A 14,766-nucleotide genomic window follows, 5' to 3' on the forward strand; every position below is an offset into this window, starting at 1 on the left:
CCGTTAGACAGTTAAGGCCCGTTTTTATTTCCGTTTTTTATTGTTGGATTCACAGTTCACTTGTTATATTTCCATCTATTGTTCGACAGAAAAATCCTACATTCACCAAGGCAATTCTCAATTAAACATGAACAAATTTCCATTTCTCTTACTCCTCGACTTTCCCTTTAATTTTAAATAAATAATAGTTTTTTCAGATGAACGAATCATTTTCAAATGGGAATAATGTAAAAGTAAGTAGAGGTTCGACACTCACCGCTAGATGGCGTTGCCAGATATTCTCAAACGTCAAAATTAAAAAGTAGATAAACATTTTCTTACGGCACTTGAACGCGTAGTCGTCCTTCGTGTGTTCTCGTTGCTTAATAAAACCGGTGGTGTAGCTCAGCAATTTACAGTTTGTTTTCAGACCTCGAGTCGGAAAGTCCGTGCCCATCGCGTGGCGAGATTGCGTGAGTGAAACTTGAGTTGAGGCTCTGATTCTCCTTAGTCATTGAGTACATCCGATCTTTGGTAAAGTTGAAAAGGTGAACTGTGTGTTGTATAACATCTGCTGCCAATCATCATGGATGTAACCGATGCCGAATATCAATGTCATAAGCAAAACACGTCGAGTCAGGCCAAATCTTGCGTGAATCGGGCATCTTTTGTCTTCATGGCCAATTTTGAAAACTTCTTCTTGAGGTTAGTGATTTGAATTCATACTTTTCTCTTGTTTAGTTGTAGACCTTGAGACTGTCTCGGTGCTGTAAATGCAAAAAAAAAAGCCAACACACATTTCGTACATGGGTACGGTGCACAAAAACTGTTTCCACTTCACCAACTTTTACTCTTTTCAAGGCTAGGTTGAATAGTCGTCTGCTTGCGCATCCCCTACTACAGAAAATACAAATATGAATTATTTTTTGGTTTAATAACGTCGATATATTGTTTTTAAAATTATTTCGGAGTAGAGAAGATTTATTTGATTCGCTAATTGCTAGTAGGTTACACAGTCAGGATTTTATTTTCGAGTCAGCCGTATGACGTCATGTGTTTATTTTTGCTATGGGCGTAAATGATGTAATAATTAGAATTCTTTTGGCCAACGCTGATTACCCTTCTTACGACTTTGAACATCATTTTTCACTTGAGGGTGTCCCACGTGTACCTGCTGTGTAACTAGGCGTCTTTGGATTCAAATCGTACAATCAACAACCATAATCTGATACCGTACCCGGCGAACCTTCTCTCCGTGACGTGACTTGTAGAAAGAAAGTTCATTTTAATCGCCTTGAAGCGAAAAATATTATTGTTGAAATAATTAGACAAACACGGACGTGAATCTAGCCCGGAGTGATTGTGTATGCAAAATCGTTTCCTCTCCCAGAAGAATTCAGTAGAATCCAGTGTCAATAATAAGGCTCTTCATGTGTTTTGCTTAAGTAGGTTAAAATTCGAAAGATTGCTTTCATTTGCATCGTTTATCTGAAACAAATGTTTACATTAGTGTTGCACGACCGATGTGAGTTTATCATGAATCTGCACTTGCGCACTTCCTCGGTGAGGTTACGGCAACCGTTAGGCCAGTGCTAAATAGGCTTGTAAACAAGGTTGCTTTATCCAAATGCCATGATGTACATTTTTAAAAGCTGGACATGGTCAAAGATTAAAAGAAAATTGAATTTTACTTTTTTTTTCTTTCCAGATGGGGTATCACTGTAGCCAAAAACCCGTGGACTTACATCATCGGCAGTATTGTAATAGCAGCTACATGTTCGATAGGGTTGCTGAACTTTACAGCCGAAAACAGGCCCACTAAACTTTGGATCCCGCAAGATTCGGGTTTCGTACACAATTCGGAATGGCTTCAGGAACATTTCCCTAACGAGATACGACTGCAATCGTGGGTCTTGGTCGACGATGATGTACTGAGGCCTGAAACTTTTCTTTGGGTGAGTTATTCTTCATTTCTTAAAATTAAGCCAGGCCTACAATCTTTTTTTTATTGATTTTTTATTAATTTAAAAAAATGATTTGATAGATGCTCGAACTTCATGATAACATAACCGAACTTGCCTCAACTAACGGATACAAATGGAAGGATGTTTGTTTCAAGTAAGATTGAGTAACCATGTGGGTGGTGTCGTAGTGAATCATAGAATTAATTTTAAAAAAATTATTTGATGTATAAGGATCCCAGTTGTAACTGAACCAGAGACCAAGCGAAGAAGGAAACGACAAACCAATAGCAGTGAAATCGAATCTTTTGGTTTCGAGGATTTCGATTTTGACGGGTTCGATTCAAATTTTGAAGATATTTCAGCTCCTGCCCTAGATCCCAATTTCGAACCGGCCATTGATCTGCCTATTGGTAAACAAATTCAAAAACTAAAAATGGCTGTCGAAAAATGTGTATAATTTCCATTGATCCTAAAAATAGGAATATTCTGCGACATCGTGGAAGGGCTGGAAGAAGCTTGTTTAGAGAACAACATTCTAGATATCTGGAATTATAAAAAGGAAGTCATCAGTAAACTTTCCAGACAGGATATCATCAATGCCATCAACTCTGTTGAAAGGAGTAACCTTACCAGGGTCCAGTACAGCAATCTGATCGGCCAAGTAAGTTTTGCCTCCCTCTATTAGGTTTTTTGATTGTCCGACTTTAATTTCATTTGCGGTGTATTGGCCTTAGCCGCGTTACAACGAATCGGGGCATATCGTCGGAGCTGGTTCGGTGCTCGTGCAATTACTCACGCGTGTCAACTACTCACTGATCACCCATGACGCAACGTCAAACGACGCCGGAACGGGGGACCTTGTAAGCGAATTCGTTTTTTATACGAATACATTAGTTGCTACTCGGACGAATAGGATATCGCAGAATTGAATTTGCAATCATTTTTAGGTTGATCCCATTAGTCTTGAATGGGAAGGAGCCTTTGTCAACCTGCTCCACAATTTCACCGTCACTCTCAACAATTCAAACTTGTATTACATGGCTTCCAGAAGGTAATGTAACTCGAGACATAATTTATTCTTTATAGCTTTTGGCTGTTTTTACTTATACACTTCTCTTGATTTTAATCAGTTTCGGAGATATTAGTTCGGCTACCATCCTTGGTGATGTGCGACTCCTCTCCGCTGGAATTTGCGTCGTTTTCATCTATGTTCAGCTGATGCTGGGCAAATTCAATTTGGTTGAACAACGCGTAAGAAGAGAAGAACCTTGATGAATTCTTTTGCCGGCGGAGGATTTTTTGTAACGCTAACTTGTATTTCTGTTACCAGGCATTTCTTTCCTTAACTGGAATAGCTTCGGTTGCTATGGCCATCTTGGTCAGCTACGGCCTTTGCTCTGCGTTCGGGGTCTTCTACGGGCCCGTGCATTCCATATTGCCGTTTTTGTTGCTGGGCATTGGAATCGACGACATGTTCGTCATCGTTCAATGTTGGAGCAACTTGAACAAGGAAGAAATGAAGAGATCATTGCCGGTTCGAATTGGCATCACCATGAAACACGCCGGCGTGAGCATCACGATTACATCAGTCACCGATTTCGCAGCTTTCGCCGTTGGGGCCACAACAGTAATTATGCAAATTTCTTTTTTATCTTTTCATTTAGCGACTTTTAATTAACCGGGGGGTCTTGATTGTAGGTTTTGCCATCGCTGCGATCGTTTTGCATATACTCTGCCGTGGGGATTTTAGCTACTTACCTATTCCAGGCGTCTTTTTTCGTTGCCTGGCTGACATTGGACCAAAGGTGTTTCAATTTTTATTTGCGAAAAGTCATTGAAGAGCATTCTTAACTGGTTTCGTTCAACCTTTAGACGAATTGAAAGCCATCGCGACGGCATGCTTCCCTGCTTCGTCCACCGTAACTGGAAACCCAGCACTTTGTCAAGGATTGAACCTCTCCAGGTTTTCTTTTCGCGCATTTTGGCCAAATATCTCTTCAAATGGCCAGCCAAGGTACTGTACCATTTATCTGCATAGGCGGCGTTCAATTAATCTGATCGACTGACCAACCATTCAACAGGTTTTTATCTTGATTCTCTCCGCCTTTCTGTTGGGTGTTAATACCTGGGGCTCAGTCCTTATGCGTCAAGAGTTCAACCCGCTTTGGTTCATTCCAACTTCGACATATCTGTCTCAATACTTTTCGACCATTGAGAGCCACTATCCTGACAACGGGCAATTGGCTTCGATTTACATTCAAACGACAAACTTGTCCAGCAACTTGGACCAGCTCGAAGCCTTAATTGACACCGTGAGGAATGAAACGCAAATCGTGAGCCAAGTGGACGACTGGTTTACTGGGTTCAAGGACTTCACGGCCAAGCGGCACGCTATTGGTAAGCCAAACTTGAGTTTCTAAACGAGTTTCTTCTCAGGGCATTCTTATATTTTGTTTATTCGTACTTTCACATTACAGACTGGTCGAGTCAGAATATGACAGACGAGCAATTCTCGACGTACCTGAAGAATTATTTGTTTACCCAAAAGGGAGCGAAATTTCGCAGTAATTTTAAATTTGAAAAATCTTTGGAATGCCGTTCTTCTATCGCTCCACCTATTTCGGTAAGTTTTCGTTATGTTTGTTGGCTTTTGCGCACATTTTAAAAATGTTATTTCAATTTTTCTTTACAGATTACGAATTTTGATTTTGTCTTTCGGCCGTTTTCTGGCAGAGAAGAGCACATCCCCGCCATGAGACGGATTAAAGAAATTGCGGAAGAATATTCGCTTGAATTCGGTAGTCATGTGTTTGCCTCCGCCCGGATATTTTCGTCTTGGGAAACGGACGAAGTAATTTTTTAAAAATTTTGACACCTGAAGAATTTTCAGTTTCTACAATGTTTTAAATTCTTTTTTATCAGGTTATCATGGAAGAACTTTATCGAAATTTGGCTATAGCCATGGTCTGCGTCTTTGTCACAACTTTTATTCTCATTGCAAACTTGTTTGCGTGTCTACTGGTTCTCCTTTGCGTTGTCTTAACCTTGGTAAAATTTATTTCTTGTTTTTGATTTGAAATATGTTGCTAAACGTTTTTATTTCTTTTTTTTTTATAGATTTGCGTGAACGGATCTATGCACTTTTGGGGACTTACAATTGACACTGTGTCTTGCATTAACTTGGTGTTGGCGATCGGACTTTGCGTCGATTACGCTGCCCATGTCGCTCACACTTTTATGACCAAAACTGGAACCCGAAACGAACGTGCTGCTGCCACCATTTCCTCTATCGGCCCGGCCGTTTTTCATGGTGGTTTCAGCACATTTTTGGCCTTCATTTTCCTTGCGAATTCCGATTCGCACGTTTTCCTCACGTTTTTTAAGGTATTTAAGATTTTGATTATTAGTTTTTATGTCAAGTTTCTCAAGTTCTTTTCAACTTTCTTTTGCAGATATTTGTCCTCGTCGTTGCATACGGGCTATTCCACGGATTATTATTTTTCCCGGTTGTTCTTTCTTTAGTCGGCCCAGCTCCATTTGATGTAGCCGCTCCACCGGATGTCGAAGACAAAGCCGTCACCGCCGAAGAACTTGAACCGCAATTGAGTCATCGAGAAAAGTCAGATATTGTAAAAGTTCGTACGGAAGAAGAAATTCCAATTAAGGGAACAACGGAAGCGGATAGTAATCTTTAAAAAAAAAAATAATAATAATAATAATGCCGATTTTATTTATTTCTGTTTATAAAAAGCGAAAATGAAATCTGAGATTGACTGTTTTCGCTTTACACGTTTAGTTGATTGTTTTAAGGTTTTTTTTTTAAATTTTTGTCTTAAGGTGAAATGTCCGTATACGTCTAAAACCAGTTTCCCTTTTCTAAAATGCACAAGTAATTCCTACTGATTGTGTAGCGTCAGTAGCCGGATTCTTATGCGCATCACCATGGGATTCGCCCCTCTAAAAACTTAAAATGTCACATGTGATAGTTAGTTAAAACTGGCGTCATTGTATGTATTTTCTCATTGAACCCACCCAACAGTTATTGAAAATTATTGTTGGTGTCGTATGTAAAAAAAAAAAGACCAATCTTGATGTACGGATCGATGCGACTTTTATAATCCACTTGGAAACACAAAAATGGATCACTCAATAGTGTTGGACTAACTGTATAGCTTAGAATAATTGCTCTTAATACTTAATAATTTCACTTAAATTGTGTACCTGAATGCATGCATATACAGTCACAATTGAAAGTTCAAGGCACTGATATGTTTCAATATAGATTTCTGGTTATTTCATTTCCGTTGCAATTATAAAATAGAGAAAGGAGTTTGAATAGTTTCGATTGCGACAGCCGAAACTTTTTAACAGTCACGAATTTCTGTGAATGATTATAAAAACGGTTGATTTCATTTACTTTCCAATGCATTTGGTATGTAATGCAGGGCAAAAGCTGGTGAATTGGTGATAGTATTATAAATACATTAGTCAAATAAATCAGGACTTTTGCTTGAGCAGGTACATATCGATTAGAAAGTAAAGATCCTGGCAACTAGCGTCGCGCGCAGCTAGTTCACCTATTTAGGAAACGGCCGTGGTTAAGAGTTTCAAGATGGCGTTTTCTGTCCTAGTCATGCCAGTTGTTGCTTTGTTTTGTTTATTCGCCGCATCCAATTGTTCCATGACTTCTGTGAATGCGTCGAACCTGATTGAAATCGCAAAAGGCAATTCTACAAGCGGGTAATTGATGGCTCTATAAACTCTGTCTCTCACAGGACGCTAGGTGGCGTCCATTTCTTCTTACTCATTCATGCATAGTTCCGATAAATATCTTAACTTAACACAAAAGTTACACTGTTCGTTACGTGACGGATGGGTGTCAATAACTTTTCCTCCAACTTTTCTAAACATTTTTTTTGTAGCAGGAAGTTCACCGTTACATAATGGTGTCCTATCAATTCAATCGTCTGTTATTTCCAACTAAAAATGTAATATTAATGGAATTTCATTTTATTATTTATCAGTAAAACTCCTGAACATCGGAGTAACACTAAACCGTTGCTCCTGTCGTCTTCACTGTTCCATAACAACAATGACACCAACACTTCGTCTGTGTGGAACTTGGCCCACTACACCAACCGGGCTGTGGATCATCGTGATCACATTTCTTCGGCGCCCACTCTACTAGCCATAACGATTTTTGTAGGATTCACGCTGGCTGGACTATTGCTGCTATGGAGGAGATATCGTTACGCAAACAGGTAGATTTGTTTGTTTTGTTATTGCAGTAGTGATAATAAATTTCTAATACGCAAATTTCTTTTCAGAGAAGTGATTTGTCATTATACTACACTGAACCAAGAGGTCACCCTTTCAGCGAATGATATCTTATCCTCGGAGACTAATGAAGATCACGAATTTCATCTGGACATGAGTGACGACACACCTACCAGTAGCAGTGATGACGAAGTAATTTCCGACATATTTTTAAACTTGTACTTGAATTAAGGAACACACAATTCTGTTTTTCTATAGGAACTACTTCGGTAACGGCACTCCACATTTCCAGATATTTGAATTCTCCCGCCATTAAATTTCAATCCCGTAATTTTCAAACACACTAAATTTTGGATAAATGTTCTCATTAATGCTGTGAAATTCAAATTTGATTCCAGCAAAGAATTTGGATTCAAATTGATTTCAATGCTCATTCCGTAAAGTCGGGTTTATGGCAAGCTGGCATTGGTGCTGTAATAATCAAGTTTCGATTTTGGTGGCCCAGAAATTTATTTTCGTCTGCGTTTGTTTCTTACCCCCCTCTCTAGCGTTGCAAAACGCCATCTATGAATTCCTGAAACCGTATTGTACGTTGTGCATCATTACATAAACATGTTAAAATCATACAAAATGATTTCTTTCATTAACTTTGATCATTTTTCTACGATGTTATTAAAGTATATCTGCTCAAAATAAATTTCTCAATCGAGGCCAGCGGTTTAGAAGAATTATCCCGCTAGGGTCGCTAGTGTACACCCTCCAGTAATATTGTGGTAAAGAAGTGAGTTGGCTGGTCCGGTCTTTTCAAGACAGAGGTTGTGATCAGGTCTTTTCGTCCACCATATTGCGAGTGAAGAAAATCAGCCGATAAAATGTTCAGCCGAACAGCAGCAATTATTCCACAATGGTTAGTTAAAACTAATTTAAAGTTTGCAGAAATTTACGTGTTCGAAAATTACTGTGCTTCAATCGGTGGAACTATAATCTTAAAATACGAATGATAGTCGTAGTTTTTCAGGTACAGCCGGCATGCGAAACAACACAAATAAACTTAAACTTTGTGATCAGAATCGAAATTTCATTTTTTTATCAATGTTATATAATACGAACGTATTCCACATATTTTTTAAAATTAGTATCGCGATTTATTTTATGAACTAGATGAGATGTGCTAAGAATGTTGAATCTAATTGTAAACGAGTTATTGATTATATTTCCTTTTGTCTATCCTCAGCAGCCAGCAGGTGCGTGGCATGGCTACATTGAAGATGATCTCCATCCGTCTCAAGTCGGTTAAGAACATCCAGAAGATCACCCAGTCCATGAAGATGGTCTCAGCCGCTAAATACACCAAGGCTGAGAGGGAATTGAAATTAGCTCGCCCTTATGGAATTGGAGCACAAGAGTTTTACAAAAAGGCTGAGGTCAAAGGTAGGTTATCAAATACTAAAGTGAATTTCAAAAAGAAAATCTAATTTTGCTCATGTTTTGTATGAAGATGAGGAGGGTGATAAGGGACAACTGATCATCGCCGTTTCATCCGATCGTGGTCTGTGCGGTGCAGTCCACTCATCGATTGGCCGTATTGTAAAAGCCGATATTGTTGCCAATCCCAACACCAAAGTAGTCATTGTTGGTGACAAAGTCCGAAACATTTTGCAAAGGTATGGAATTATACAATTTATGTAAACACAAAAATGTAATCATTTTTATTCTGTTTTTAGGCTGTATGGCAAGAACATCGCCATGGTAGTTACTGAAGTTGGTCGCAAACCAGCTGTTTTTGGTGATGCTGCCGTTATTGCGCAAAGCATCATCAACTCCGGTCTAGAGTTCAGCAAAGGAAAGATCCTGTTCAACGCTTTCCGAACAGTTGTATCTTTCCGTACGACTGAAATGCCATTGTACAGTCAGACTGCCGTGGCGAACGCTTCCAAGCTACCCGTTTACGACTCCCTGGACAGCGACGTCATTCAATCCTACACCGAGTTCTCATTGGCCTCGCTCCTCTTCTACAGCATGAAGGAGAACGCCACTTCTGAACAATCCTCTCGTATGACGGCCATGGACAATGCTAGCAAAAACGCAGGTAATTTCCTCCCTTATTAAATCCAAACTTTATTCAAGTTACTGATCCACTTTATCTCCTCTTAAGGTGAGATGATTGATAAACTGACGATGACATTCAACCGTACCCGTCAAGCTGTCATCACTCGAGAGTTGATTGAAATCATCTCCGGTGCCGCTGCTCTGGAAACCAAAAACTAGACCAGCATTCTTAGGAAAAAACCAAGTCGAAAACGCATCGCTCATCATCCACCAGAGCAAAAAGTTTTGTAGTAGAGTAAATAAGAAGAGATCGTTATACTATGCCTACGTCCCACACTGTAAAATGAAAAGTAACCCATGGTCATCTTCTATTGGTTGGTGAAACAATAAAAAAAAAGCCAAATGCCAACTTTTAATTGTGTATTATTCAAGGGAAAAATTGAATTTACAGAGATGAAGGAATGTAAAATTGTTCATTCAACTCGTAATCGTTTGGGGCTGGACGTGATGTCTGAATTTTCAGCTTTTGGTTTAACTTGTTGCTCTATTTTACGTTCGCGATACACTTGCACGTTATCGAACCATCGCTTAAACAACGGTTTCAAATCGCCGTTACACGTCTGGACACACTCTAGAAAGTTTGGAATTATTCAATAGTAAAGGAAGCTTCAGGAAAACAAATTCGACTACCTTGAACGATCTTGAGATGGCTGAGGTTTGTTAGTAGGTTACCAACTACAGCGGATTCTCCAAGGGTATACAGGAAAGATTCATCCTTGCCAAAATATTCAATAGGGTTTGAGGCGCTGTCTGTTAACACGTAAAGACTTCCACTTTCGGTAAATGCAGCTTCTAAAGGTTGAGCAACGAACGGCAGCGTTTGCCGCTGAAATTTGGTCTCGGCACCGATAATTTTGAATAAGAACACCGTCTTGATTCTGTGAGATTAAAACACCATGAGTATTGAATAAAGCGAAAATGTGGGGGGAAAAAAGACTCACCTATCAAGCAAAACCGCCGCGATACTCATGGTTTCTGAGGCATTATACACTACTACAGATCGAACTGCCTTTTCCATTTCTTCATCTGAAGTTTCCTTCAAGGTCTCAGTATGCAACATCTTACCATCCAGGTAATCCCAGACTCTTAGTGTCCCATCCTATTGAACGACCAAGAAATTAAATCATTTCATTAAATCTAAAGGATAAAAAAAGAAAAAAACCTACACCGGAGCCTGATAGTAATAAATTATTTTGAATAAAAGCCAAAGATGTGATAAATTCAGTGTGTCCCAAACAATATGAATGTATATTGTAAGCATTGGGTAGGCAAGAAACCCTGATTTTTTCATCTCTTTCACTAGTGATGACAAATTTGTTATCAGATGAGACAACCTAATAAATATAACAATAAGAAACTAGTAAGTTTATTAACCAAGTAAAATACTTCAAGAAAAATAATACCACAGCTAATAGCATGGAAAGATGTCCCAGAATGAGCTTTCCTTGACCAGTTGGTTCATTCAGTGAGTAAGTAAAGCAATCACCAGCTTTGTCTAGAAATTATATGAGGTAAGCAATAATCCAATCCTTTGAATATAATGATCTGACTAATATAAACATTATTACCAGCCACTAAAAGCTGACTGCTGTCAGAATTAAATGTGAGGGAAGAAACTTTCCTTGCTGCTTTCCACTGTTTCAAGACATCCATACTGGATAATTTCCAGACTGTTAGATTTTTATCTGATGTACAGACAGCCAAGAATGAGGCACACGGTGATAATGCAAGGCAAGTACCCATTTTTAGATGAGAGTAGTCTTCTGAATGTGTGTTCCTAAAGTTAAAAAATCTGTGTTACAGTGTTCTAAAATATACTAGTATCCTTTTACTAACTGAGAAATTTTATCAGGTTGTTTGTTTTCTGTTTTTGGTTCTTGCTTGGTTTTCTCAGCATGGCTTTCTGGTAGAAGTGGTATAGAGGCATGTTTCAAAATACCAGTCCTGCAAATAGTAAATAAGCAAACACGTTTAACATTTTTCCCACCCACGTATGAAGGAACACGCATGCAAGAACACCTACGTTGTATCTAGAGTCAATATAGAAACTTCTGAGCCGATTGCAATCAAGTTTCCACGTGCTACGAAAGGAGCCATCGTTCACCAAGTTTGCAGAAGTTAAACTGATGAAGTCTAGACTCTAGACGTCAGCCAGACGACAACACATGCCTTGCGTTGGCGGTGGCGCCAAAACCGGCATCGGTTTGAAATACGAAAAAAAAATTCAATGTTCAATATAAAATATGAGCGCTTAAATAATTATCTAAATTGCATATATTTCAGATGGACATAATAGAAACGTGAGATAATTTTGTTTGTATATTTGTTGTACTCGCAATGTTTTTAAAATAATTTTGATTGTAGTTTCTGAATCCCTTATAGAAGCATCTCATTGCCATAGCCCAGTCATTCTAGGAAAGCCTTTTGGATACCTAACGCCCATGGGATTTATAATAATGTATATTTTCTCCACCCTTCTGATTCCCTTTCTGATTTCGCCATTATTGATTCACTGTACATTGCAGCCGTTTCGTCAGTTTTGTCGTCTCTACAAAGCCGTACATTCGCCTGGATTTCCGATTGAAAAGTTGTGAATTGTTCTCACAGTTTCTTGAGTTAAGGATGCCTCAAGTGAAGGCTGTCGACTCACTTTTTACACTGTGTATTTACTGCATTAAGAACAGTTTAAATCTTAACGTTCCGACGAAAACGAAAACATTACAGACTGGAAGATGGACTGGTAGTCCATGGTTCGTCGAACAAACGACTGACCTCGGACTCGATAAAAATCTTTTTCAACTACGTAAGTCGAACCCACTGAGACTTGGTGTGCATTCATTATTCAAAAACAAATGTTTTAATATCATTTTGACACTTTTTTATATGTAAACTGATGAACTTTCTTTGTAGCCACTGTCTTGTTGGAGGCTATTTTCAGCTCCCTTGTTACTTCCTACGATGTGAACACCCAGAACACATCTCTTCTCGAGTTAATCATTCCTCCACAACTTAAAAAATGGATTGCTCCCGGTTTATACAACGAGCAATACTTGAACTTCTTTCCCAAACTTGGAAACTTGCAAGAAATAGTATTTCGGAATTCTAGCGTGGGGGATATTTGTTTAAGAACCATTGGGATGTGGTGTGAAAAATTAAGGTATTTCAAATTGCTATTACTATTCTAACAATATTTTAATTAAAATGCAATCTTATTTCATTTTTTGAATATGTAGAGTGTTAAATATTGAAAGATGCAGTAGCGTGACAGACGCCGGAATCAAATGGCTTATTTACAACACCGCTCATATCAGAATTAAAAAAAATGGAAGGCTGACCGAATTACGCAAGACCCTACAAGTACTAAAGATTGGAAATACCGGTGTAACACGTAAGGGAGTAAAAATGGCAGTAAAGCATTTACGATCATTGCAGTACCTTGAGCATGAATATTGCTTTGAAGTTTTGGTAGAGTGGAGTCAAACTAATACTCTAGATCAACGTCTAACGAAAAACACTCGAAAATTGTCTTTTATTCGGTTGTGTGTCCTACCTAATAAGCTGTTTCAAAGTGGTACTTTTGCGTTAGCGGTGGCACTGTGCTCTTCGCTTATGCAAATCCAAATTTGTGTTACAGAAGGGTTAACAGACACTGATCTTCAGTGCTTGACGACTTTAAGACATCTTCGTTCACTATGTATCTTAGGGATAACTAGCTCAAAGTTTGATGAAATTACCTTCGATATGGGCGTTGCTCCAGTACTGGGTGTTATTGGAAGTTCGTTAGAAAATCTTGACCTTACCTACTTTGCATTCGTCGATATTTGGACAGTCATTAAGTTTTGCCCCAATTTAATTAACTTAGCCTTCCTCTGCCATTGCGAAAGTTTAAGCAACTTGTCTAATGAGGAGATCATTCAGTTGGAAAATAATGAACAAGGACGAATTTTTTTTAAGGAACTGAAGGTTCTATGGGGTTGCTACAACATTGAAAGCGATATTTTATTGAATTTTTTATCTTCTCCTTTATTAGAAAACGTCAATATATCACGTTGTGACGCATTCAATGACGAAATTTTAGGAGAAGCTTCAAAAAAACTTCTACTCCAAAATCTGAAATTGTTAGAGTTATTTAATTGTGGTTCAGTCACGAGGCTAGGATTGGATACATTAATGGTTGCTAGTAACCGTCTTGAACTCATAGACATACATTTTTGTAAAAATCTGACACTGACTGACGTATCTGATTGGCACTCGCAAGCTCGCGATAAACAATGGAAATTGCGTTTAAAATTTGAGGATTCCAATGGTAAAAGAGTGTTTTCCTAAAATATAATTGACTTACATCAAATTGAAAACTCACAAACCAAAAAGGTTCCTTTGTTTTCAAATTATAAATCGCCAAACTTACGATTGAATCAATTATTATAGTTTGGCGATTTTTTTCCGAAACATTCTGTAATCAAATCTTGAAATTTGGATTAAAATTTCAAAAATAAATAATAACTGATGTGCAACTATACTGTGTTGATTGATTTAATGGATTAAAAAAAATAAGATAATTACTAAAAATGCTGAACCGATTTATTATTATAGTAATAAAGAAGGAACTCATTGTTTCTAGCAGAAGTTACTAGCTAGAGCAGCACGTATAGCGGCACCAACACTGCGAGAAGTTCCAGCAACAGTTCTAGCGGCACCAGCAGCTCGCCGCACTAGCTGAGCAGCAGCCATGGACCGGTAAAGTGGCCTTGCCAGTCGAGAAGCAACCAAACGACGTGAAGGTCTGCCGAGGTAGGCAGCAACAACGTGTCGAATCGGCCTCCTAAATAGTGCTGCAATAGCAGGTGTGAAAACGCCCTCGAGTTCAACGGAAACGGCCCGCCGTAGAGTTTGTTGTAGCTGGTCAAAAACTCTAAGCGACGCTCTGCATTGCAATCGCCTTCGAGTTGCTAACAAGCGAAGTCTTTCATCGCGCGTGTGTCTTCCATAACGATGGGGGCATAAATTTGGCATGATGTCTAAAATAAATATGATATGTTACTAATACAAAATAGACACGAAATAAAATTCAAATAAAAAACACACAGTTAACATTTTAATCTAATGAAAGCTAGCTAGTTTACTCACATCAATAGGTTTATAAGTGGAGTAGAATTCTGCACAGATTCGTCTCTAAACGTCTTGTATTTCTAGTCTCAATGGAATGACTGAATTTTATTTTGGGCGCTCTACAGGAAGTCGACAGCACAAAAGCAGAAGATCCCTCGAATTTGGTTTCATTCTAGGTATGCACAACTCATTAGTGATGTTATCGCCGCAGTGGGAATTTTGTTCTCAGAAATGTAGTATACTTCACCTGGAGCGTTTCAGGGTTTTACTAAAGAGTGCGTGCACGCGTAACTATTATTTACTCGAAGTCTTTTGTGACATTCGCATT

General features: G+C 38.6%; 3 protein-coding genes across 3 annotated transcripts; 2 read left to right on the forward strand and 1 right to left on the reverse strand.

The window, feature by feature from the left end:
* Positions 1-403: 403 nt before the first annotated feature.
* On the forward strand, positions 404-9,678 carry LOC124209394. The gene is made up of 24 exons (XM_046607347.1): positions 404-684; positions 1,688-1,934; positions 2,024-2,097; positions 2,175-2,353; positions 2,423-2,604; positions 2,678-2,803; positions 2,891-2,994; positions 3,074-3,194; positions 3,274-3,570; positions 3,642-3,748; positions 3,816-3,957; positions 4,025-4,340; positions 4,421-4,566; positions 4,636-4,794; positions 4,866-4,991; positions 5,061-5,327; positions 5,396-5,562; positions 6,968-7,204; positions 7,271-7,412; positions 7,479-7,489; positions 8,455-8,651; positions 8,719-8,884; positions 8,945-9,309; positions 9,376-9,678. Exons 1-24 carry the CDS (start codon positions 566-568, stop codon positions 9,486-9,488), a joined length of 4,110 nt encoding a protein of 1,369 aa, XP_046463303.1. The 5' UTR covers positions 404-565; the 3' UTR covers positions 9,489-9,678.
* Positions 9,673-11,494, reverse strand: LOC124209393 (tRNA (guanine-N(7)-)-methyltransferase non-catalytic subunit WDR4-like). The gene is made up of 8 exons (XM_046607346.1): positions 11,353-11,494; positions 11,166-11,273; positions 10,898-11,106; positions 10,733-10,824; positions 10,496-10,663; positions 10,271-10,428; positions 9,960-10,207; positions 9,673-9,900 (listed from the first exon to the last, which is right to left on the reverse strand). The coding sequence occupies exons 1-8, from the start codon at positions 11,424-11,426 to the stop codon at positions 9,743-9,745; spliced, it is 1,215 nt and encodes a 404-aa protein (XP_046463302.1). The 5' UTR covers positions 11,427-11,494; the 3' UTR covers positions 9,673-9,742.
* Positions 11,495-11,838: 344 nt separating this feature from the next.
* Positions 11,839-13,843, forward strand: LOC124209395. The gene is made up of 3 exons (XM_046607349.1): positions 11,839-12,132; positions 12,240-12,486; positions 12,563-13,843. Exons 1-3 carry the CDS (start codon positions 11,952-11,954, stop codon positions 13,653-13,655), a joined length of 1,521 nt encoding a protein of 506 aa, XP_046463305.1. The 5' UTR covers positions 11,839-11,951; the 3' UTR covers positions 13,656-13,843.
* The last annotated feature ends 923 nt before the right edge of the window (positions 13,844-14,766 follow it).

This window comes from Daphnia pulex, chromosome 12, assembly GCF_021134715.1.
Source record: "Daphnia pulex isolate KAP4 chromosome 12, ASM2113471v1".
Classification (NCBI taxonomy): Eukaryota; Metazoa; Arthropoda; class Branchiopoda; order Diplostraca; family Daphniidae; genus Daphnia; species Daphnia pulex.